Source organism: Microtus pennsylvanicus, chromosome 1 (genome assembly GCF_037038515.1).
Source record: "Microtus pennsylvanicus isolate mMicPen1 chromosome 1, mMicPen1.hap1, whole genome shotgun sequence".
Taxonomy (NCBI): Eukaryota; Metazoa; Chordata; class Mammalia; order Rodentia; family Cricetidae; genus Microtus; species Microtus pennsylvanicus.
The window spans coordinates 137,856,486-137,882,297 of record NC_134579.1 but is presented as its reverse complement, the minus strand read 5'-3'; the positions used below and the strand labels follow the sequence as shown (position 1 = coordinate 137,882,297).

The window sequence follows — 25,812 nt, the reverse complement described above, 5'->3', positions numbered from 1 at the left end:
ATGGAGACCAGTGTCCTGCTCCTCCTTGTTCTTCTCGTGAGCTTCTTACTGCTCCTGGTCAGGGGCCACCCAAAAGCTCGTGGACGTCTCCCTCCAGGACCTCGTCCCCTGCCCCTCTTGGGGAACCTTCTGCAGATGGACAGAGGAGGCCTCCTCAACTCCTTCATGCAGGTGAGACACGCACAAAGTCTGTGTCTTTTGACATAGCCCTGTGTTTGCTCCTGGAGGTCACTCAGTGGGAGAAGCAAGGGACTCCTTCCACGCAGTAGGTTCAGGTGTGAAGTTTGCTGAGTGGAAGGTGAGACGCTGGTTGATGACGGATGGTGTGCAGGTCGGTTGACATGTTGGAATTGGGTACGGTTCTGTGCTTGTAATGTGAAAAGAGTTGAGGTGTTGAGATGTGTGCCAAGGGCTTACAATTTTCCTCTTTGGTCTAGAAGAGAAAGAAAAATGTCAGATAGCAGTAGATTAGATTTGCTTCTGCTAGCACAAGGGATTAGCCTGCTGTGTTCAGGAACAAAGGGGAGGAGAGGCAGGTCAGGAGGTGGGGTAGGTAGGGAATGCTTATTTTTATGTTTTTGTAACACAGGGCCATTCAAGGAGCTGACCCTGACAGCATCTTTTACAGTCTTCACAAGAGGGATTTCATCTTTAATTACCACTTCTTTATTAGTAACCACTTAGCATTCTTGGCCCCACATCCAGTTTAGAGAGCTGATTTAGTGGCAACAATCCTGCTACCCCTTGGTTTTTTAATATATCACCCACCTGGACCAATGGCGTATTCATTTGAATTTTAAAATTTGAAACAATTTCATTTTTTTTTGGGGGGGGGAATAAGATCATCCTCCTTTTCTCAGGCTAATAATCCTTTTTTTTTAAAACATGCTTAGCTGGAATAGGTTTTATTTATTTATTTTTAATTGAGAAAATGAGAAAAAAAACAAGTTTCCACCTCTTCCCAGCCTCCCATTTCCCTTCCCCTCCTCCCACCCTTCTCCCCCTCCTCCCCCCCTTCTCCCCCTCTCCCCACTCCTTTCCCCCTCCCTCTCCAGTCCAAAGAGCTGTCAGGGTTCCCTGCCCTGTGGTAAGTCCTAGGTCCTCCCCCCTCCGTCCATATCTAGGAAGGTGAACATCCAAACTGGGTAGGCTCCCACAAAGCCAGCACATTAAGTAGGATCAAAACCCCTTGCCGTTGTCCTTGGCGTCTCATCAGCTCTCATTGATCGCCATGTTCAGAGAGTCCAGTTTTATCCCATGCTTTTTCAGTCACAGTCCAGCTGGCCTTGTTGAGCTCCCAATACATCAGCTCCGCTGTCGCAGTGGGTGGGTGCACCCCTCGTGGTCCCGACTTCTTTGCTCTTGTTCTCCCTCCTTCTGCTCCTCATTGGGACCTTGGGAGCTCAGTCTAGTGCTCCAGTGTGGGTCTCTGTCTCTATCTCCATCCATCACCAGATGAAGGTTCTATGATGATATGCAAGATATTCGTCAGTATTGCTATAGGATAGGGTCATTTCAGGTTCCCTATCCCCAGCTGCCCAAGGAATTAACTGGGGACCTCGGCTTGGGCACCTGGGAGCCATTCTAGGTTCAAATCTCTTGCCAACCCTAAGGTGGCCCCCTTAACTAAGAATTGTGCTTCCGTGCTCCCCTATCCAACCTTCCTTTATCCCAATCCTCCTTTTTCTCCAAGTTCCCCCTTCCTCCCTTTCTCCCTTTTCTCTCCCCATCTCCCCTTACCCCCATCCCACCCCACCTCCAAGATCTCAATTTTCTCCCCGGCAACTTTGTCTACTTCCCATAGCCAAGAGGATAACTATATGTTTTTCCTTTGGTTCACCTTCTTACTTAGCTTCTTTAGGATCACCAATTGTAGGCTCTGTGTCCCTTATTTATGGCTAGAAACCAATTATGAGTGAGTACATCCCATTTTCATCTTTTTGGGTCTGGGTTACCTCACTCAGGATAGTGTTTTGCTAATAATCTCGTGTGCTGGATTGACAGATGTGTGGCACATCTGGACATAAGTGTTTTTCAAATGTGCTTCACACATGCCAGACTGTTCCTCTTAGCATCCTATCCAATATTTTTGTTTTCTCTGAAAATCTAATTCCTTCCATTTTTATTTTGCTCTCCATGTCTCTGTGTCTAAACGTCATTCCTATTTAGAGGTAATTATGGTTGCTTGAGTAAGTATGGATGTAGAAGATATTTACTGTCATGTGAGCAACTTATGAACAGCTACATCACTGAAGAAAGTGGCACCTCCCCCAGCACCCTTATGCCCAGACACACAGTGAGGGTTGTTGACATCCTGTCATGATAGCACAACATGCTGCATCTTTTCCCTGTAGGGACAATCATCATGTCATCTGAAAACAAGGTCCCCAGGGGCTAGATGATGTGCACCGGTCAGGGAATTCCTGCCCTCTATAGAGCTACTTAAATAACTGTTCAAATCAGTGATCGAATGTATGTGGCAATGTCAGGGAGCCAAGCTGCCTTCCTTGGCCCTCAGAAGCTGAGAGTCTGTTTGCAGATATAGAATGAATTCATAAAAATAACTTGACAAATTTATCTGCTCACCTGGGTGATATTGGATACAAGCAAAGCAATAGGAATTTTAAGATTGGCTGGGAGTTCAACTCAACAAACTCATATAAGTAGTAGGATTTGAACAAATCACAAAGACTTTCTAGAATGATGACATTCTAGAAAAAGCCATTCCTAAGCAGCAGCTGGTGCTAGGGAAGAGTGGAGCCAGGTGGATCAGGTCACAGTGTGTCAGGGAAGAGGCAGGCATTGAATCTTCAGGTCATGGGGATGAACTGGCTTAAGCTATGCTAAGAATGGTATAAACTGAAGAGATTCAATTAAGCAGGCAAGAGAAATTCTCCTCATGTCTTTATCTGTTTTCTGTTGCTGCCACAAAAGTCCAGAGGCTAAGTTCTTTATCAATTAAAGGCTTATCCAGCTCGTAATTGTGAAATTTGACAGTCTAAGATCAAGCAGCCAATTCTTCCAACCTCTGATAGGTACCCTTCTTGTGTGTCACAATACAGTAGAGCACAGGAAAACCAGTCACATGCAGTAGATACTGACCATACAGGTTGGCCTTGTTTTATAATAATCCATTCTCTGAGAACCCAGCCCTCTCTGTGTGACCAGAATTAACCTATTCTGTAGATCTACCCTGAAGACCCAATGCCTCTCATTAGGCTCCAGATCCCGAGGGCTCTGACACCTTTCAACACAACCACATCAGGGACCAAGCTTCCAGCAGAGAGTGCACAGAGGACACTTTAATCATGTTCAAGGCACAGCATATGGAACAGGCAAGAAGAAAGAACAGGTGGTCCAGACAGATACTTCTGGATGCCAAGTGGCAGTGATGTCCTGTAGTGAAGCCCAAAACTAACCAGCTCGGCTTTCTCAAGTGTGTTGTGGATGAGCCTGGAGCCTGACTCAAATGCAGCTGCTAAAGGCTGTGTCAACTCCATAAGGTCCAACCCCATGTGCGGATGCACATGAGGCAGCAGCTGGCAGGCCCTCTGGAGTGGTTTTTGGAAGCTTCTCTGGTGTCTCAAGAAGCTGAGACCTCTTCTAGGCAGCTGTGTTCTAAGATGGTTGTGTGGGCTTTAGTCATGGTGTATCTGTTACAAAGACTGGAGTCTTAATGATGACATTCTTTTGGCCAGTAGTAGAGACACAAAGAGGAGCTAGACCCTCCATACATAAAATCACCAGTATTCTATGGTGTCATAATAACACTTCATTTTTCTTTAATAAATAAACTATGTGTTGTGGTGTTACTATTTTGGGGAGTGTTATTTCAGTATCATTTTAAACATAAGTATTTTTCTAGATGTGTGTTACATCACATGCTTTTTATTGGGTGCTGGGAATAAATCACACATGCCAGACAAGCACTCTGCCAAGCAAATGCATCCTCAGCCCATAGAGGAGGGACCTTTAGCATGTACCCCCCCACTTTCTTTTGTTCCTCTTTGCACTTCCTTTTCTTATCATCACTATCTTGGCCATCACTCTTGCCTCCTCCTTTCTTCTTCTGAGATCTGCCTTATGAATGGATCATTGTATCTGTCACAGGAGTGGGTTTTATTTTCCCACAGGAGTGGGTTTATCATCAAAGTGAGTTCAGCCCCTTCTTTCTCAGATCCATGCTTTGTTGCCTTTCCTTTTCTTTTTTCATTTCTTTTCTTTTTTTTTTTTTTTTTTTTTGGTTTTTTGACATAGGGTTTCTCTGTGGCTTTGGAGCCTGTCATGGAACTGGCTCTGTAGACCAGGCTGGTCTCGAACTCACAGAGATCCGCCTGCCTCTGCCTCCCGAGTGCTGGGATTAAAGGCGTGCACCACCATCGCCCGGCTTGTTGCCTTTTCTTTTAACATGGATGACATGGTAAGAAACTCCTTTCAGATGCATGCCATACTAAAAATGCCTGGTCTCAAAAAATGTAAGTAATAATCTGTGATCTATATAAAGTGCCTCTTCTTGACATTTGGAAAATGAGCTGAGACCTAAGATGAGGTTCAGCTTGGGGAATGTTCACAGCACAGGAACAGACCGTGAGAGGAGAGGCCGAGATCTGGTGCATACAGATCTGCAGCTCCCAAGTCTCTGGAGTGTTCCTGGAATAAAGCCACCTCATGATGTAACTACCACTGAGACTTTTCAGAATTAGGTTAAGAGTTCAGGCCACCTCTTTTGTAAATAGGCATACCGAAATTGGCAAAAACTTGTGAGCATTTTCCAGGTCTTGTGACACACACATGATCCCAGCACTTGGGAGGTGGAGGCAGGAGGATCAGGAGTTCAAGGTTGTCTTTTAGGTACAGAGAGAACTTGAGACCAGCTTGGGATAAAAAATCCTGTCTCAGAATAAAACAATCCACAATATTATTCTGAGAATTCTTGGACTTGTTCCAGGTCTTTCTTGGGCCATCTAGTCACCCAGTATGCTTTGACTAGTGGAAAGAGAAGAGCTGAACACCTGTGTGACCTGGTTTAGGGGAAAAGGATTGGTACAAATTCTTCTCCATTCATTAAATCAGAGAGTTGTGGGATTGTGCCTCAGTTTTGAGTATTCTTGAACATTGCCTTTCTCTTCTGGTGACAACAAGGATACATGGCTCCCAAGGGTGTGACAATCTGTGTCTTTTAAATGACAACTCACTTTGCCGACACACTGACTTATTTACCAAATCACTGATAGTTTACTAGGTCCCTTTGTCCTGGGGAACATTCTATCTGTGACATCTCAGAGGCAGATAAGGTCACTACGCCTACAGAGCATTACCCTGGCAGTGGCAGACAGACACAGCGGATGGACGGGAACAACATGGTGTTCCAGCAAATGGTGGGAGTTTGTGACACAATGTCTTGCTTTGCTTGTGAACAAAAACTCTGAGAGACACAGATGGTGGCATCGAGGGAGGCAGGTGCTGCAGAAAGGACCTGAAGGGGAACAGGGTCAGGGAGCAACATGGGGCTGGTGTTATAGAGGAACAAGGGAGGAATGGAGAAGCAGAGGACTGATGGGATCCGGTCAGGTACAGCAGTGCAATCATGGTAGGGATATTGATCAATTGATCAGTGAGGGTCTTAGGGAAGGTTAGTGGTATTAAGTTAAGAATGTTTCAGTGAATGCTGTGACTTGAGTTGTGGTGAAACTGTTCTTTTTTTTTTTTTTTTTTTTTTTTTTTTTTTTTTTTTTTTTTAGTTTTTCGAGACAGGGTTTCTCTGTGGCTTTGGAGCCTGTCCTGGAACTAGCTCTGTAGACCAGGCTGGTCTCGAACTCACAGAGATCCGCCTGCCTCTGCCTCCCGAGTGCTGGGATTAAAGGCGTGCGCCACCACCGCCCGGCTGGTGAAACTGTTCTTATGGATGGAAGAGCAGAAGTAGGGAACCAAGAGGGGGCTTGCAGAGGGCAGTGCATAGCATTTTAAAGTAACCTTAACTCTAACTCTAAAAACATGCAAATTTCTGAGTGTGTTGGTCTGTATGTCTAATTGTGTGCATACAACTGTTCATGGGGGCAGATGCCAGAGGAGGGTGCCCGGTGTCCTCCTCCATCAATTCTGCTTATTACTTTGAGGCAGGATCCCTCCCTGAAACTGGGTCTGGTGGTCAACAAGTCCCAGAAATCCTATCTTCACTGTCAAACACTGCTCAGAAGTCAGAGGTATGCAAGAATACCCTGTCTTGTTATATTGGTGCTGAGATCCAAACCTGGTCAAACTTTGGCCAAGTTCTCTTATCTGTTGTACCCAAATTACAGTGTTTACAAATGATCTGTATCATATCGTCTGTCTGTCTCTCTATCCATTCATCCATCTACCTACTTATATTCTTATCCACCCATCCATACATCCATCCACCCACCTTCTATCTATTTTTATTTTCATTATCATCATTTTGTGTGTGTTTGTGTGTGTTTAAATGGTCCTCATGTATGTTTGATATCTGAAGAAGCTAGAGGACATCAAATCCCACGAAGGTGGCATTACAGGCCAATGTTGGCTATCTGACATGGGAGTTGGGACTAAACTCTCTGCAATAAAGAGCCACCTCTCCAGCTCCAACTATTAAATTTTGAGTTAAGATATGATTGAAGTGGGTCATATCTCAAAAAGCACACCTCAATAAATTTGAAAGAAGAACAGATTCTTATCATTGATGTGCAGACCAGCTAACATCAAGACTGGTCCCTGTCTCTGCTCTTGTAGTCACTGCCTTCCCACTATCCTGACATACCATCAACCACACCTGTGTTTGAACATCAGTTAGGTGCAGCAGATGGAATCAAAGCTTGCTTTTGTGTCAACATTGAGGTGGCTAAAATTCATCTACATTGTTGATCTCGTCTGAGAATTGTTAGTTCATTGTTGCATAAGAATCAGTAGTGTGACCCCCATCTAAAAACATAAATACGTCAGCATCAAACATTTATAGAGCTTTATCTTGGCATTGTCACCAAACAACACTGGGCACTGACCATTTTCATAGCCTTTCATTTCTATTAGCTGCAGTGCAATCTAGAGAGAGGAAAGGTTACAAGAAGAAGGGGTGTTGTTTGCAGACCTTGCACCATGCTCCTCAAGGGCTCTCAGCACTGCAGGGTTGTCATGTTCCTGGAACCAGTTCCCTGTAGATGCTCCGATTGTTGCACGGCCAGGCATTTTTCCAAGTGTCCATACTGCAGTCATGACTCACATTCAGGACCACTACTACGTGACTATCGCTTTCCTTCCCATGTAACCCAGTGGGTAGGTCAGGGCCATTCTCTATGAATGTTGTCAGGAGGCATTGGACAGCCTTGGTGACAGAAAGCATGGTTCTTGATTGGGAGTCCAGAGATAAACAGCCAGTCTGAAGACTATGGGCATGTAACTACATGTATATCTGCATCCATATCTATATCTATCCTTTTTTTTTTTGAGATAGGGTCATGTGTAGCTGAAGTTGTCTTCAATTTGGATGTGTAGCCAAGGATAACTTTTGATTCTCTGGTCTCTGTCCCCCTAGTGCCAGGATTATAAACAAGTGTTGCCCTGTCTCCGTACTCTACAGTGCTGGTGTACTGACTAGGAAATCCAACCAATCAGTGCAGACCCTAAATGTCTGGTGAATTAACCCTTCACCTCTTAGGTCCTCAAAGGGCACGGGTGGCCAGGGGAGGGGTACCTATTTACCAATCTGTGTGTGTTTCACAGTGTAACAACATCTGCACTGACTAACCACAATCCTGGTGTGATTATCCTTGGCAGCTTCGAGAAAAATATGGAGATGTGTTCACAGTGCACCTGGGACAGAGGCCCGTGGTCATGCTGTGTGGGACAGAGGCCATAAGGGAAGCTCTGGTGGACCAAGCTGAGGCTTTCTCTGGTCGGGGGACAGTTGCTGTGGTTGAGCCAGTTGTGCAGGGATATGGTGAGACATAAGACAGGATGGAGGGATGGATGTGGTCCAGGAAGTTGTGTGAGAGGTGGAGGCAAAAAGGTGGGGAAGGACTCAGGGTCTTTGAACATCTGTTGTAACCCATCAAGTTTCCCGTATGTTCTTAGGTGTGATCTTTGCCAATGGGGAACGCTGGAAGGCCCTTAGGCGATTCTCTCTGGCCACCATGAGAGACTTTGGGATGGGGAAGAGGAGTGTGGAGGAGCGGATTAAGGAGGAGGCCCGATGTCTGGTGGAGGAGCTGCGGAAATCCCAGGGTGAGTCCCAGAGAATGGGCAGAAAGGAAGACGGTGACACAGGGACCTCAGTGCATAGCCTAAGAAAGAGAAAGAGTGTAGAGAAACAGGCAGAAAGACAGACAGACAGACACACAATGTATGGGGAGAATGAGATTTGGGCAGAGGTGGAAAAACAAGGGCAGGGAAAGGAATGTCAGATATATTGTGTCTAAAATAACTCAGAAATATATACTGACCATAGTGGTCACTTCTCTTCAGAAAATCAATCTGTGATTTAATTTTCTGTCAACTAAAGATGACTGGTGCACACTAGTCCTCTCTGAGCTGCAAAAGTGAAGCAAGATGGTCATATGATCAAGGCCAGTCCTGTCTATGTTTTCAGGTCCTGTCTTACAATGTGGCTGTGGCTGTTTGTAGAGCTATATACACCTATGAGCATAGCACCATATGAGTGGCATGGTCCTGCTTGTTTGTAATCCCAGCACACCAACGGTAAAGGCAGGAGACTGAGAGTTCCAAGGTCCTCTTCTATTGCCCGTAGAATTCAAAGCCACTTTGACTCAACCATTGTAGTTGCTCCCTATCCCTGCCTTCTACTCCCACGGTCTTATCAAAGACAAATGCGGAATCTAGATCCAAGGGAAGGGAGCAGGAGGACCTGCAGACATGGTCTAAGCAGGGAACTGTGTTTTCTTCCTTGTGAATGTGCTGGTGAGCAGAGTGGACACAGAGGCTCAGGAGAGTTTGACTTTGGCAGAACTCAAAAGAACCCTGGTCACTTTAAGGTTTGATATGTCAAGGGCACATTGGTGACAAGACCGTTGTTTGCACCTCCACTTCTTTACACAGGATATTTGTCATCTCTTATTGACCTCTCTCAGGAGGTCTGAGAGGTCAGTAAGGAAGGGGGAGGGAAGAAAGATACAGAGGCTGAGAAGAATGAACTGGAGAAAGAAGTGAGAGATGGAAGGACCCAGAGGAAGAGAAGTGAGCCCCAAGGCTGAGAGTGAAGCTCTTGAGCCCCAGGGAAGGATCCACACAGGATCAGAGACCACAGACAAGCCAGCTCACGATGAAGAGCAACAGTGTCCCCAATACTGTTAGACTGACAAAAGCCCTCTAACCACCAGGGTCCAAGACTGAACCTGGCACACAAAGGCAGCAGGGGCTGATGGCTTCTGGAACACCACAGAGCTCAGAAGAGAAAGGATAGATGGAGGAAGTCAGAGAAGGGATGGAGGAAGTCAGAGATGCGATGGAGGAAATTAGTGAAGGGATGGAGGAAGTCAGAGAAGGGTGGGGGAAGTCAGAAGAGAGATGGAGGAGTCAGAGGAGGGAGGGATGGAGGAAGACTGGAAGATGCACATGGACTGTGCAGGACTTGGAAATTCACACAGCCATCCCTGAACCCTTCTCTGCACCGTTCCCTCCAGGGGGAGTTAGCTATCAGCTCAGAGTCAGGATGTTGTCCTGGGAGGAGAAGTGGTGTGGAGACTGACTACACACACTCCACCTCTCTGTCCCAGCATCCTAGCTTCAGTCATGATTAGCTGAGTTTCCTTGGTGAAGGTGCCTCCCCTTCTGTGTATAGGAATAGCACCTCATAATCTCTATACTACTGAGGGGAGTTAAATAAAAGGATTCGTGCATCTCTGAGTGCAGAGTCATATGGGCATCTTATGTGCAAATGTGGTAGCAGCTGTTCCTGTTCATTGAGTGGTGAGCGAGGGGTTCAGCTTTACAGAGATGGGGCTGAAGGCAAATGTTCCCTGGTTCTATATCTCCTGTCTCTTGTCCTGCATCCTCCTCCAGGTGCACCACTGGACCCCACCTTCCTCTTCCAGTGCATCACAGCCAACATCATCTGCTCCATTGTCTTTGGAGAGCGCTTTGATTTCAAAGACCGCCAGTTCCTGCGCCTGCTGGACCTGTTCTATCAGACCTTCTCACTCATCAGCTCATTTTCCAGCCAGGTCAGTGGGTGGGAAGAGAGGAGCATCCAAGGCAGAGGAAAGAAGACGCTGCTAGGTGGGTAAAAAAAGGAATATCTTAGGGCTGAAGAAAGACAGAGACTACTTTGAGAGGCAAAGGGTTTGCGAGCAGATGGGAGATAGGATGGGGAGCAGAGCAGAGTTGTAAATGCAGAAATACAGTCATTCACACCTGCAGGAAGTGGTGATGTGGGTGCCGCAGCTGTAGCCCTGAGGGTAGAGGACTTGGTTTTCATGCATGAGGTCCTCATTGCATTTCCAGGGTGTGGTGGCACACCACTCATCCAATTCCAGAAAATGGAGGCAGGGAGATGATAAATTCAGGGTGATCCTTTGAGTTTCCAAATCCCATGCAAGGCCAAAGTGCTCTCTAGTTCTACCAGTCTGTCTGTTTACCACGGTGTTGATCTCAGACACATGCCCTTCTGCGTGGATATCATGATGTCAGCTCTCAGACACATGCCTGTCTGCATGGGTATCATGATGTCAGCTCTCAGACACATGCCTGTCTGCATGGATATCATGATGTCAGCTCTCAGACACATGCCTGTCTGCATGGATACCATGATGTCAGCTCTCAGACACATGCCTGTCTGCGTGGGTATCATGATGTCAGCTCTCAGACACATGCCTGTCTGCATGGGTATCATGATGTCAGCTCTCAGACACATGCCTGTCTGCATGGGTATCATGATGTCAGCTCTCAGACACATGCCTGTCTGCATGGGTATCATGATGTCAGCTCTCAGACACATGCCTGTGTGCATGGGTATCATGATGCCAGTTCTTAGGTACGTGTCTGTCTACATGGATGTCATGATGAAAGCTCTCAGGCAAATGCCAGGCCTGTCTGCTTCCTACCATGATGATAATATACTAACTTCTGATACTGTAGGCAAGCCTCAAAAAAATGTTTTTTTGTAAGAGTTGCCTTGGCTATGGTATCTCTTCTGTGGGTATGCAGCAATATGCTGGGTGCAGCAATAGAACACTAAGAGCACTTCCATTTCCTGTGACCTAAAAGCTCAAGAGAACCTCCTGGACCCTTCTTTCTTGCAGGTGTTTGAGCTCTTCTCTGGTTTCCTGAAGTACTTTCCTGGCACCCACAAGCAAATTTTCAAAAACCTGCAAGAAATCCTTGACTACATCGGCCACAATGTGGAGAAGCACCGGACAACCTTGGACCCCAGCAATCCAAGAGACTTCATCGATACCTACCTTATACGCATGGAGAAGGTAAGTCCTGTGTGAATGAGAGGGGATGGCTGAGAGTGAAGCCTGAGGATGTGAGCAGCAGAAAAGGGGGGCAGAGGATGGGGAGGAGAGACAGGAATGGAGTGTAGGAGATGCAGAAGTGTCTGGAAAATGATGAAAATAAAAGGAAGAGAAAATGTGATAGGCAGAAAGAAGGGTGGGGAAGAAACAGGGCAAGGGACAAAAAGCAGGAAAGACCACAGAGGAAGAAAGAGCCTGGAGACAAACCATTATAAACTACCAGACAGCACTGTAGAGAAAGAGGACAGAACAGACAGAAATCAAGCAATATTATTAAGGACTGAGAAATGTCATGTGATCCATATAATGTGAGACAGAAGGACAGTACCCAGGATGTGTGTGCATCTCCCTGCAAGGCTCCAGGCACCCTGACCCTCCCTTCTCTCTCCCATCTGGAACCAGGAGAAGTCCAATCAACACACGGAGTTCCATCACCAGAACCTCATGATCTCCGTGCTGTCTCTCTTCTTTGCTGGCACCGAGACCAGCAGCACCACGCTCCGCTATGGCTTCCTTCTCATGCTCAAATATCCCCATGTTGCAGGTGAACCACAGATGGCCAATTGGGGAATCTTCTATCTCCCTATTGGCTGGGAAGTTTGTGTGGATGAGAGAGCCATGGGCTTCTTATATCTGGAGCGCTGAATGCTTTGGCCTAATTCTAACCTAGGGCTGTGCTGTGGGTGGTGCATGAATGAACACTCAGCTGGCCTGTTTTCCATTGTTTTCACCTATCAAGTAATGGTTGATACACCCTTCTGTCTGTCCATCCACCCACCCATCCATCCATCCATCCATCCATCCATCCATCCATCCATCCATCCTCACCTCCTTCTTTCCTTCTGTCTTTACATCCTTCTATTCACTCGTCTTTCTCTTCATCCACCTATTTATCTGTTTACCCATTCTGTTCATTTCCCATCCATCTGTTATCCATCCAAGCCTTTATCCACCCCTATACTCAACTATTTACCCACTCATGTGTTCCTCTGCCCATCTTCTCTATATCCAGAGATTATTCACCCTTGATTCTTTCATCTCTACATCACCTAAGGGCACATATTTCAATCATTTATTTGGATGAATCAGCCTGTGAGTTTTATTCTTTGATCAGATCTAGTAGAATGGGCTATCTATCATTGATTCATGGGTCATTCTTTAATCCTACTGACATTTGAATCCACCCTTCATGTGTCCATCCATACCTCCATGTATCCATTTAATAACTCACTCATTTATCTGTGACTTGTTTATCATTTAACACACCTACCCGTTTATTCCTATGTGTTATGCAGGAACAGAAATTATATCATTATATTTCAAATATGGAGAATTCTTACCATCTCTCTCTCCAGCCTTCCCTTACACTGATAGATGAAAAGAGCCCTTTGCTGTGGGCTTTCCTTGTCTTTCTGTTATTAGCAAGGTTGGAGCTTTGGAGAGAGTCTCTAACACAGGCGTGGCTGGAAAGAAGTGCAGGTGTGTGTGCCCTAGAGTGCTCTGTGTCTTTCTCGGCAGAGTCTCCTGGCTCTGCACTGTTCCTAAGCTCACAGAAAACAGAATTGCTGTGCATTGCTTCTGTGAAGGGACGGACATTCCATGTTGTCTCCCTTTCTGTGCAGAGAAAGTCCAAAAGGAGATCGATCAGGTGATCGGCTCACACCGCCCACCAACCCTTGATGACCGCACCAAAATGCCTTACACTGATGCCGTCATCCATGAGATTCAGAGATTTTCAGATCTTGGCCCTATTGGATTGCCACACAAAGTCACCAAAGACACTTTGTTCCGAGGGTACCTCCTCCCCAAGGTGAGACCATCTGCAATTCCACATCTCTAATCTTTGGTCATCCTCCACTCTCCTAGTGACTACCCTCGGCCAGTTTGTGGTTTCCCAGCATTCTGTGGCTCTCTAAGGACTAACAGTCTGCTATGGGAGCCAGGTTATGCTAATATCATTGCCTCTCACAATGTCTCCTAGAACACTGAAGTGTACCCCATCCTGAGTGCAGCTCTCCATGACCCACGGTATTTTGAACAACCAGATGCCTTCAATCCTGACCACTTCCTGGATGCCAATGGGGCTCTGAAGAAAAATGAAGCTTTTATGCCCTTTTCTATAGGTGAGAGGGACCTGTGCTTCCTTTCCCAGACACTAGAGGGCAGGCTCACCCTCCAGGATACAGGACTAGGTCCCTGATTATTTACTGCTATTCTGGCTGCCAACTTTGTCTGAACCATCACTTTCAACCTGGTTCCTGTCCCATGAAGGGACTATTGATTTAAGGAGAATTCTACTGAGGAGGATTTTGGAGAGGTATTTAAAAGCCTTTAAACGTGAGCAATTAATTTTCTTTCCAATTTTATTTTTAGGGGAAAATCTTTTTTTGAGTGAAAACATTTGTCTTTACGCGTGACTAAACGCCTAACAGAAGAGAGTGAAGGATGTTCACAGAGAACAAAATGGATTAAATGCACAAGGTCTTCCTTACCCCTGCCAACAATAAACAACAGATTAATTAATAGAGGGGATTGGAGCACAGATATTCCCAGGTCAGGATGTCCAAGATAATTTTAAAGCCAATGTAGTAATTTCCATGTAAAGTCCTCAAAAGAGCAGAAGACAGTTTCCCCACCGTAGAAAGTGCAGTGATGAAAATCCGTCAATTCTTTCTCAGTTGCATCAAAGCCATCCAGAGTGTTCCTCTTCCTGTTAGACTTCTGCTATTTTTCTCCTCCCCCCTTTTATTAAGAATAGATTCTTTCCTCATACAATATATACTGATTACAGTTTTCCCTTCCTTCTACTCCTCAGAGTCTCCCCCCGGATCCACTCCTTCCTGTCTCTCATTAGAAAAGAACAGGCTTCTAAGAGTTAATAACAAAACATAACAAAACAAGACATCAGATTAAACAACAAACCATCACATCAAAGCTGTACAGTGCAAACCAACAGAAGGAGTAGATCCCAAGGGAAGGCACTAGAACCAGAGACCCACTCATTCGCACACTCAGGAATCCATGGAAACTAGACTGAAAGCTTTAAGATGTGCACAGAGGACATGGTGCAGACCCGAGCAGGCCCTGTACCTGCTGCCTCAGTCTGAGTTCATATGAGTTTGCTCAGTTGGTTCTGAGCCTCGTTCTCTTGGTGTCCTGCATCCCCTCCGACTCTTACCCTCTTTCTGCCTCCTCTTCCTCTGGGTTCTCTGAGCTCTGAGGGGAGGGTTTTGACAAAGACATTCCATTTAGAGCTCTGTGTTCCAAGGTTTCTCTCTCTGTGAAACGTCTGGCTGTGTCACTCTGAATCTGTTCCCATCTGCTGCAGGGGGAAGCTTCTCTGATGATGGCTGAATAAGGAGGGATCTGATCTATGAGCCTATCAGAATATCTTCAGGGGTCATTTTGTTGTTACTTTTTTTTTCTTTTTGGATCTTATAGCATTTGGTTTTGCCTATGTCTCTGAGCTAGTTAGTCTCTGGCTCTTGGCCACCAAAACTATCACATATTCAAACCAGACATCGATTGAATAGTTACTTCTCCAATGTGCCACAATTCAGCTCCTGTAGACAAGACAGCATTGTTCATCAAAAGTTTGTCCCTGGGTTGATGCAGATACTTCTCTTTTAGTAGCCTATAGAATACCTTCCCATACCAAACATGCTAGATCTTGGGGGTGAATGTCCTAGTAGGCACAAGATCAACATCTCCAAGTTCAATGTGATGTGTGGGTGTTGTCTTCAGCAATAGACCTTGCTGTCAGTTTGTGGAGTCAACCTACTGTCTTGACAACAGCCTTGGATTGTTTGGGGTTTTCCATGGGACCCCTTTGGCCATCAATTAATTGAATGTAACCCATCCTGATACTAGGAGCTTTGTATACTGACAGTATCTGACCAGTTGGAGCTATGTCTCTCTCATTATTCGAAGACTTCATTCAGATCGTCTTCATATAGTTTAGGAAGTTTCTACTGCACTAGGTTTTTACACCAGCACTCAACCTGTCAATTCTACCTGACTCTCCCCACACTCTATCCCTCAAGCCCATCTCCTCTCCCACCCGATTCTCCCATTTCTGTCCCCTCTGATGCCCCTAGTCCACCCATGAACTGTATTCTATTTTCCCCTCCCAGAAACATCCATGTCTTCCTCCTAGTCCTCTTGTCTCTATCTAACCCTTCTGGGTCTATGGATTGTAACTTGATTATCATTTATTTATTGTCTAATATCCACATATAAGTGAATACATGCCATATTTATCTTTCTGGGTCTGGGTTGCCTCAATCTGAATAATACTCCTTTGTATAAACGTACCACATCTTCTTTATCCTTCTGTTGAGGAACATGAAGTTTATTTCCGATTCTGGCTACTATGAATAGAGTAACAATGAACATGGTTGAGCAAGTGTTTGTGCGGTAGGATTAAGTGTTCATTGGGTATATGCCTAAGAGTGGTATAGCTGGGTCTAGAAGTAGATCGATTCCTAACTTCCTGGGGAACTGCCACACTGATTTCCATAGTGACTGTGTACATTTGTACTCCTAGCAGCAATGAAGAAGTGTTCCCCTTGTTCCACATTCTCGATAGCATGAGCTGTCACTGTGTTACTGATCTTAGTCATTCTGATAGGTAAAGATAGACTCTCAAAGTCAATTTGATTTACATTTCCTTGATGGTTAAGTGTATTTAACATTAAGTGTTTCTTACTCATTTGAATTTACTCCATTGAGAATTCTGTTTATTTCTATACCCCATTTTAAATTGGGTTTCATTTTTTAAATCTAATTTCTTGAGCTGGATACTCAATTTGGATATTAGTCCTGTACTGGATGTGAAATCGCTAAAAAAAAAAAATCTTTCCCATTCTGTAGGCTGCCACTTTGTCCAAATGATGGTGTCCTTGCCTTGCCAAAGCTTTTCAGTTTCATGAGATCCCATTTACGAATTGTTGATCTTAGTGTCTGTGCTCTTGGTGCTCTGTTCAGAAAGTTGGCATCTGTGCCAATGAGGTCAAGGCTGCTCCCCACTTTCTCTTCTGTTAGCTTCAGTGTATCTGGGTTTATTTATTTATTTGGGTTTTTTTTTCATTTTTGAAGACAGGGTTCTCTGTGAAACAGTCTTGGCTGTCCTGGAACTCACTTGTAGACCAGTCTGGCCTTGAACTCATAGAGATCCACCTGCCTCTGCCTCCTGAGTGCTGGTATTAAAGGCGTGTGCCACCATTGGTTTTACATTGAGGATTTTGATCCATTTCAAGTTGAGTTTTGTGCAGGGTAGTAAGGATCTATTTGCATCCTTCTACATTCAGCTATCCAATTTGACTAGCCCCATTTGTTGAGGCTGCTGTCTGTTTTTTCCAGTTTTTTTTTTTTTGCTTCTTTATTGAAGCTCACTTCCTCTCCAAACCCAGCTTCTGAGCAAGGCCACCAAAAGCTGCCCACTCCTCCCCCCTGAGATGCTAAAAACCAACCCTACAGGATATTTAAGACCTGGACCCTAACCTGCCATGAGATTTCTCTCCTGCATTCTTTCCCCAAGAATCACCAGGGAGTTAATATGCTTTGCTTATTAAACTTGGTCTTATTAATTTGGCTTGATTGGGTTACTGTGTCAGCAGAGAGACTTAATATTGGGGTATGGAAACCTTGCACCTAAGTATGTGATTTATGTCTTAGTCTTCAATTTGATTCCATTGATCTTTTATGACAATATCATGCTGTTTTTACTCCTACAGCTCTGTAGTAAAACTTGAAATAAAAAATGGTGAGACCTCCAGCAATTCTTTTATTGTTCAGAATTGTTAGCAATCCTGTGTTGTTATTGTTGTTGTTGTGTGTGTGTGTTTCTCTATGAAGCTGAGAACTGTCTTTCAAGATCTATGACAAATTTCCTTGGAATTTTAATGGGGATAGGATTGAATCCGTAGATTTCATTTGGAAGGATGGTTGTTTTTACTATGCTAATTCTACTGATTCATCAGCATAGGAGATCTTTCCATCTTCTCTAATTCTTTCTTCAAAGACTTGAAGTTTTTATTGCACAAGCCTTTCACTTGCTTGGTTAGAGTTACCCCAGAATATTTATATTATTCTCTGTTCATTTCAGGATCCCATTTTTTAATTGGGTTATTTAGAACTTTAATGCCTTGTTTCTTGAGTTCTTTATTTATTTTGGAGATCAGTCCTTAGTCTGATGTGGGGTTGGTGAAGATCTTCTCCCATTCATTGGTTCCCTTTTTTTGTCTTAATGACAGTGTCCTTTGCTTTACAGAAGCTTCTCATTTTCAGGAGGTCCCATTTATTTATTGTTGCTCTTATAGTCTGTGCTACTGGGGTTATACCTAGGAAGTGGTCCTATATCCATGTATTGCAGGCTACTTTCCACTTTCTTTTCTATCAGGTTCAGTGTGGTCGGCTTTATATTGAGGTCTCTAGTCCATTAGGACTTGAGTTTTGTGCATGGTGATAGATACGGATCTATTTTCATTCTTCTACAGGTTGACATCAGTTATGCCAGCACCATTTGTTAAAGATGCTTTCTTTCTTCCTTTGTATAATTTTAGCTTCTTTGTCAAAAATCAAGTGTTCATATGTTTGTGGATTAATATCAGTGTCTTCGATTTGATTCCATTGGTCAACATCTCTGTTTTTATACCAAGCTGTTTTCATTACTGTAGCTCTGTAATAGAGTTTGATGTCAGGGATGGTAATGCCTTCGGAAGTTCCTTCATTGTATAGGAGTGTTTTGGCCATCCTGGTTTTTTTTGTTTGTTTGTTTTTTTCCATATAAAGTTGATTATTGTCCTCTCATGGTCTGTGAAGAATTTTGTTGGGATTTTGATGGGGATTGCATTGAAGCTATAGATTGCCCTTGGTAGAATTGTCATTTTTACTATGTTGATCCAACCAATCCAAGAGAATGGGAGATCCTTCCATTTTCTGGTATCCTCTTCAATTTCTTTCTTCAATGCCTTAAAGTTCTTGTCAAATAGATCTTTCACTTCCTTGGTTAGTGTTACCCCAAGATACTTTATGCTATTTGTGGCTATTATAAAAGGTGATGTTTTTCTGATTTTCCTCTCATCTTCTTTATCCTTTGTGTATAAGAGAGCTACTGATTTTTTTTTTTGAGTTGATCTTGTATCCTGCCACATCGCTGAAGGTATTTATCAGCTGAAGGAATTCTCTGGTAGAGTTTTTGGGGTCACTTATATCATATCATCTGCAAATAATGAAAGTTTGACTTCCTCCTTTCCAGTTTGAATCCCCTGATCTCCTTATGTTGTCTTACTGTGATTGCTTGAAATTCAAGCACTATGTTGAAGAGACATGGAGAGAGTGGATAGCCTTGTCTTGTTCCTGATTTTAGTGGAATGGCTTTGAGTTTCTCTTCATTTAATTCGATGTTAGCTGTCGGCTTGCTACATATTGCTTTTATTATATTTAGATATGATCCTTGTATCCCTAATCTCTTCAAGACCTTTATCATAAATGGGTGTTGAATTTTGTCAAATGCTTTTTCAGCATCTAATGAAATGATCATATGGTTTGTTTCTTTCAGTTTATTTATATGATGGATTTACATTGATAGATTTCGTATGTTGAACCAGCCCCGCATCTCTGGTATGAGGCCTGATTGATCATAATGGATGATTGTTTTGATGTGTTCTTGGATTCAGTTTTCCAGTATTGAGGATTTTTTCATCGATGTTCATGAGTGAGATTGGTCTTTACTTCTCTTTCTTGGTTGAGTCTTTGTATTGTTTTGGTAACAGGGTAGCTTCATAAAAAGTTTGGTAATGACTCTTCTGTTTCTATTATGTGGAACACATTAAGGAGTATAGGTATTAGCTCTTTTTGGAAGTTCTGGTAGAATTATGCACTAAAAATATCTTGCCCTTGTCTTTTTTTTGTTGGGGGGTTTTTGATGACAGCTTCTATTTCCTTGCGACTTAAAGGTCGATTTAAAATGTTCACCTGGTCTTGATTTAATTTTCGTATATGGTATTTATCTAAAAAAAACCCCATCCATTTCTTTTACATTTTCCAATTTTGTGGAGTACAGGCTTTTGTAGTAAGACCTAATGATTCTCTGAATTTCCTCAGTGTCTGTCGTTTATGTCCCCCCTTTCATTTCTGATCTTGTTAATTTTCGTGTTCTCTCTCTGCCTTTTGATTAGTTTGGATAGGGGTTTGTCAATCTTGTTGATATTCTCAAAGAACCAGCTCTTTGTTTCATTGATTTTTTGGATTGTTTTCTATATTTCTATTTTGTTGAGATCAGCCCTCAATTTGATTATTTCCAATCTTCTAGTCTTCCTGGGTGAGTCTGCTTCTTTTTTTTCTCTAGAGCTTTCAGGTGTGCTGTTAAGTCTCTAATATGAGCTTTCTTCATTTTGTTTATGTGGGCACCTAGTGCTATCAACTTTCCTCTTAGCTCTGCTTTCATAGTGTCCCATAGGTGTTCATATGTTGTGTCTTCACTTTTGTTGAATTCAAGGAAGACTTTAATTTCTTTCTTTATTTCTTCCTTGACCAGGGGTGGTTCAATAGTTGACTGTTCAGTTTCTATGAGTTTGTTGGCATTCTGGGGGTGGTATTGTTAAATTCTAACTTTACTTCATGTTGATCGGATAAGGTACAGGTCGTTACTCCATTTTTTTTTTGTATCTGTGGATGTTTGCTTTGTTACCAAGTATGAGATCAATTTTCGAGAAGGTTCCATGTAGTGCTGAGAAGAAGGTATATTCTTTCCTGTTTGTGTGGAAAGTTCTATAGATGTCTGTTAAGCCCATTTGATTCATTACATCTGTTAGTTCTCTTATTTCTGTGTTAAGTGTTTGTCTGGTTGACCTGTTCATTGATGAGAGAGGAGTGTTGAAATCTCATACTATTAGTGTGTTGCTTTTGATGTGTGCTTTGAGTTCTGGTAATGTTTCTTTTACATATGTGGGTGCTTTTATATTAGGGGCATAGACATTCAGGACTGAGACTTCATCTTGATGAATTGTTCCTGTTATGAGTATATAAAGCGTCCTTCTCTATCTCTTCTGATTGAGTTTAGCTTGAAATCAATTTTGTTAGATATTAGGATAGCCACACCTGCTTGTTTCTTAGGTCTGTTTGATTGGAAAACCTTTTCCCAACCCTTTACTCTGATGTAGTGTATGTCTTAAAGGTTGAGGTGTGTTTCTTGTAAACAGCAGAATGCTGGATCCTGTTTTTGTATCCATTCTCTTAACCTGTGCCTTTTTATAGGTGAATTGAGTCTATTGATATTAAGCGATATTAATAACCAGTGGTTGTTAACTCCGGTTATTTTTTGGTGATAGTGTTTGTGTGTTTCCCTTCTTTGAGTTGTGTTGGTGGAGGGTTATCAGATGTCTGTGCTACTGTGTGTGTTGTTGCCTTCCTTGTGTTGAGGTTTTCCTTCTAGTACTTTCTGTAAGGCTTGGTTTGTGGATACATATTGTTTAAACCTGTTTTTGTCCTGGAATATCTTGCTTTTTCCATCGATGGTGAAAGAAAGCTTTTCTCGGTATAGTAGTCTGGGATTGCATCCATAGTCTCTTAGTTTCTGCAGCACATCTATCCAAGATCTTCTGGCTTTCATGGTTTCCATTGAGAAGTCAGGTGTAATTTTGATAGGTTTACTTGACCTTTTTCCTTTGCAGCTCTTAATATTCTTTCTTTATTCTGTATGTTTTGTGTTTTGATTATTATGTGGTGAGTGGATTTTTTAAATCCAGTCTATTTGGTGTTCTGTAAACTTCTTGTATCTTCATAGGAATATGCTTCTTTAGATTGGGAAAGATTTATTTTATAATTTTGTTGAGTATATTTTCTGTGTCTTTGAGCTGGAGTTCTTCTCCCTCTTCTTAGGTTTGGTCTTTTTATGGTGTCTCAGATTTCCTGGATGTATTGTGTTAAGAATTTGTTGGATTTGCTTTTTTCTTTGATCAATGAGTCTATTTCCTCTATAGTATCTTCAGAGGCTGAGATTCTTTCTTCTATCTCTTGTTCTGTTGGTTATACTTGTCTCTGTAGTTCCTGTTTATTTACCCAGATTTTCCATATCCAGCTGTCCCTTGGTTTGTGTTTTCTTTATTACCTCCATTTCAGTCTTCAAGTCTTGAACTGTTTCCTTTACCTGTTTGATACTTTTTCTTGATTTTCTTAGGTATCTTTGAAGGATTTATTAATTTCTTCTAACTATTTGTTTGCCTTCTCTTCTATTTCTTTAAGTGAGTTTTTCACTTCCTGTTTAAAGGGTCGCCATCATTTTTATAAGGTTACGTATAAAGTCGTTTTCTACTTCTTCCTGGTTAGGATGTTCAAGTCTTCCTGTTGCTTGTTCGCTGGATTCTGGTGTTATCATGTTGCTTTTCAGGATGTTGGAGGAATCTTGCATTGGTGCCTACCCACCTCTTCCTTCAAGTGTGGCCAGGAGAGTCTTGGCGTCTTGGTCCAATCTCTGCTGTAGCCGACTGTTGTACTTGGGAGTTTTTCTTGTACTGCCCTCTCTTAGGTTCCCTCAGCACTGGAGCAGTCTGTGTTGCAGTATTCCAAGTACCTAACAGGTGAAAAAAGCGCCCTTGGGGGCAGGATGGTTTGGGGGAAAGCCCAGCAGCAGGGACACTCCCAGCTGGCTGGCAAGAAAAGCTAGGGAGTTGTGGAGGGACCCCTAGATTCTGGTACACTGGTAAGGTCCTGGAGAGTGGAGCACACAGCTGTCTAGGCTTGTGGGCGCTGAATCACCTCTCAAATCATCTCAGCCCTGAGGCTAGCTGTGTTGCAGGGTTCCAAGACCTCACAGGCAAAAAGGCAGGCTTGGGAGCAGGGTGGGGATGGGGTAAAGAAAGCCCAGTAGCAGGAACACACCTCACTGGATGGCCAGAAAAGCTTAGGGAATTTGGGGAGCCTGGATTCTGTCCCCTGGGAGGCTAGGGAGACATTTACGTGTGAGCATGAGGGGGATGGAGTATATCCTGACATACTTGTCTGTTTGCATTAAATACTCTTTGACATTTTAAATTGTAAGAGACATTAAAATTAGTAGCATGTATTTGAGCCAAGAACCCATTCATAATGGATAATCCCCTGAACCAGAGAAAGTTCAGTTACAGCACCCATCAGTGTCAGCACACAGTGTCTGTAGACCAGAGGGCACTGGGTATGGACACACAGCTTGATGGAGCCAGCTCTGCTTTGGCCTAACTTGGCTATGCTGTTGTAGTTGGCAGCTTGGGGGTAGGTTATCTTCTGTGAGTGACTGAGATTTGTTCTTTTTTTTTTTTGAAGAATATAATCTCAAGTTAGTGTGTGGTTCAATTGACTGTTGTGTTTGTTTAGTTTGTTACATACAGAAGCTGCCTCCTGCCAATTTAATTCAGTTGAATGGACTCTATGGGATGTAAACATGGAATCTTTGTGCTCAGGAGGTTCTAGAGTCAGTTCCTTAACCTCTAGTTGCCCCCCTCCATCATCATGCTAGGGGTGGAGCCAAGGGCTATGTGTTACCTTGGTAACCACGTTCTCTTCCAAAGAGCCCACACCTCCAGACTCCCCCTTGTGCATCCCAGAAGATGCTCTCCTGCTGAGCATGTCTGTCCTCATCCCCTCACTGAGAGATTTTAGGCAAGTGTTCTCCTGCTGAGCCATGTCTTAGCTAAGAATTGTCTAGTTTTGAGTTCCAAGTGACTTCAGTCACCCTGGGCTCCTGAATTGTCCATATAATAGTCCCAAGTCTAGAAAGGCAGGAATGTGGAGAAGAGGAACAAAGACAAGTACACAATAGAGAGGTAAGGACGTCAAGACAGATTCCAATAAAGAGAGGCACACAGAGACACGAGGAAGCTGCAACAGGAGGAGTTGTGTGGTAGGAATCAGAGCGTGGACAGGAGAGAGAATAAGAAGGGTGAGGAACTGGAGGGAAACAAGGAATAAGAGAGGAAGAGAGGAAGAGGAGGGAAAAGGAAGTGAGAGAAAGTCACAACTAGAAATAGACAGAGGAACATGAGGGAAAACTCAGAAGGAACATATGACAAGGTGTCCTTAGACAGAATGGGGAGGGGCTAAGAGGTATCTAGGGAATTTAGAAAAACACGAGTGGGTGGAATAGATCAAAGGACACAAAGCAGTGATAGGCGTAGGTTCATGTAGGCTGACATTGGCAGAGAGAAGAGGGTGGGGAGAGGAAGAGAGAACATGCCAAAATATGTTACAGCTAAAGAGACATGAACAGTGTTTAAATTGTCAGCTCCAGGCATGAGAACTTTGTGTTGAAAGTGAGATAAGTCATTAAAAGCTGCTCTGGAAAAATCTGGCCACAAGCCAGTTCTAGGAGAACCAGAGGAACTCCATGAATTTCCAAACTCACGTCACCTAAACTCTGGAAAGGAGGTGCCCCAAGGGACACGGTGCTTCCCCTAAATCCTCCTACACAGGCACAGTTTCCCAACGGGAGGACACTGGGGTTGCTGGGAATCCATCCTCCACCTAAAAGCCTGAGGCAGCCAGTTGCAGAGTAAGAATAACTGAGGTACAGGGCAGGTGGTGGAACCTCTGCCTATGCTTTCAGGCTCCCTTGCTCTGTGCTGCTCCATGCCCGAGGAGATAAACCAACAAGGGCTCCTTACACCTCTGAGAACCCGGTGGGTGCCATGGAGCCCTCATCATGTTCCCCTGCCCATTCTCAATTGTATGAACAATTAATTGTGTTTGGGGACTTGTTGATGTTCTTTGATTTCAAGCTGTAGAAGTGTAGGTGCAGAGAGAAAGAGAGAAGGGGTGGGCACGAGTGACAGAGGGGACAGAGAAAGGGGAGAGACAGAGAACGTTTGGTGTCCAGTCCATCATCTTCCTTCCCTGGTCTCCCAAGTGCTGCACTTGCAGGCATGTGCCCCCATGCCTGGCTCATATAGGACCCTTAATATCATCCAGTGGTTGATCTAAGAATCTTTGTAAACAGCACCTTCACCCTCAGTGCAGCCAATGAGATGGGGACCAATCCCCTCACATGAGAATGAGGGAACACTAAAGATGTTGTATTATAGATGTGTAGACATAAACAGTTTATTCCTACTCTAAGTAGGCTCTTATTTTTCTGGATAAAGGACTCTGGCAATCTCACAAATTTTGTCAGAAGTGACCAAGGGACATCCACCAATAAACTGCACACACGTTACAATTTATTTATTCATTGTGTACATGGTTGTATGCATATACATATATGCTATAGTGTGTGTGTGTGTGTGTGTGTGTGTGTGTGTGTGTGTTTATTGATATGCCCAGATCTGCGAAGTCCCCTAAAAACCAACAAGGAGACTAAGTCCCGTATGTAAAAACAAAGAGCCTTTATTTTATACAAGTTTGCAATGTATTGGAATAATAGGAGAGCCCCGAGCTCAGAGTTGGGTTTTTATAGTAGTAAAGGTGGGGGTGAGGAGTTTCTAAGGTTCAGGACCCCTGATTGGCTGACATTTGTCTAGGGGTGTCCTGGTGAATGTGTGCTGGCAGGTGATCCTATCTACAATGGAATTTCCTGAATAGTGCCTGGGTAATCTGTTTGTGGTCCTTCCTGCAACCAGGTATTGCCTCAGGGTAAACTGCTGAGACTCAGGCCTCCATTAGGCTTATCATGACTGGGTCCTACACTGCAGCTGATAATGGTTGGAAGTTAAGAACTCCCTCTGGGTGATCTGTTCCTATCAAGCTTATCATGACTGAATCCTACATTTATGTCAGAGGACAGCTATTGGGAGTTTGTTCTCCCCTTCTAGTATGTGGGTCCAGGGCACTGAAATCAAGAACTAGGATTGATGGCAGGTGTTAGTCTCATTGGCCCTGCACCAATTCTTTAAGGTTTCAGGAATCTCTTAACATTCTCACTTGAGTTACAGGGGAGTGTCAAACTCATTCTTCTCCACTGCAATGGGAGAGTTGTCTGGGTTTGGGGAAAGGACTGCCCTGGGGCTCACATGGCTCATTCTCTGTGCCCACAGGAAAGCGCATTTGTCTTGGCGAAGGCATTGCCCGCAACGAACTGTTCCTTTTCTTCACCACCATCCTCCAGAACTTCTCTGTGTCCAGTCCCTTGGCTCCTAAGGACATTGATCTCAGTCCCAAGGAGAGTGGCTTCAGCAAAGTGCCCCCAACATACCAGATCCGTTTCTTGGCCCGCTGACAGGGCTGAGGTGGCCAGGTGTCCCCACTCCTGTTGAGAATGGCCCCATCTTTCTTCCTCTGTGAGACCTGCTGCAAACCAGGCTGTAGGTCACTGCTCAAACCCTTACACCTTACTGCAGCTTCTGCAAAGCTCAGAGTTGTG

At 43.8% G+C, this 25,812-nt stretch overlaps 1 protein-coding gene across 1 annotated transcript; it reads left to right on the top strand.

Annotated features, from left to right (window-relative positions):
- LOC142841472 (cytochrome P450 2B1-like) lies at positions 1–25,812 on the top strand. The gene is made up of 9 exons (XM_075958354.1): positions 1–171; positions 7,789–7,951; positions 8,086–8,235; positions 10,030–10,190; positions 11,268–11,444; positions 11,886–12,027; positions 13,106–13,293; positions 13,465–13,606; positions 25,487–25,812. The coding sequence occupies exons 1-9, from the start codon at positions 1–3 to the stop codon at positions 25,666–25,668; spliced, it is 1,476 nt and encodes a 491-aa protein (XP_075814469.1). The 3' UTR covers positions 25,669–25,812.

Excerpts from the sequence above, each read along its gene's own strand:
- LOC142841472 (XM_075958354.1), top strand. The coding sequence starts at position 1 with ATGGAGACCAGTGTCCTGCTCCTCCTTGTTCTTCTCGTGAGCTTCTTA. Across the intron at positions 172-7,788 it reads TCCTCAACTCCTTCATGCAG|CTTCGAGAAAAATATGGAGA; the intron begins GTGAGACACGCA and ends TATCCTTGGCAG. Across the intron at positions 13,607-25,486 it reads TTTTATGCCCTTTTCTATAG|GAAAGCGCATTTGTCTTGGC; the intron begins GTGAGAGGGACC and ends CTGTGCCCACAG.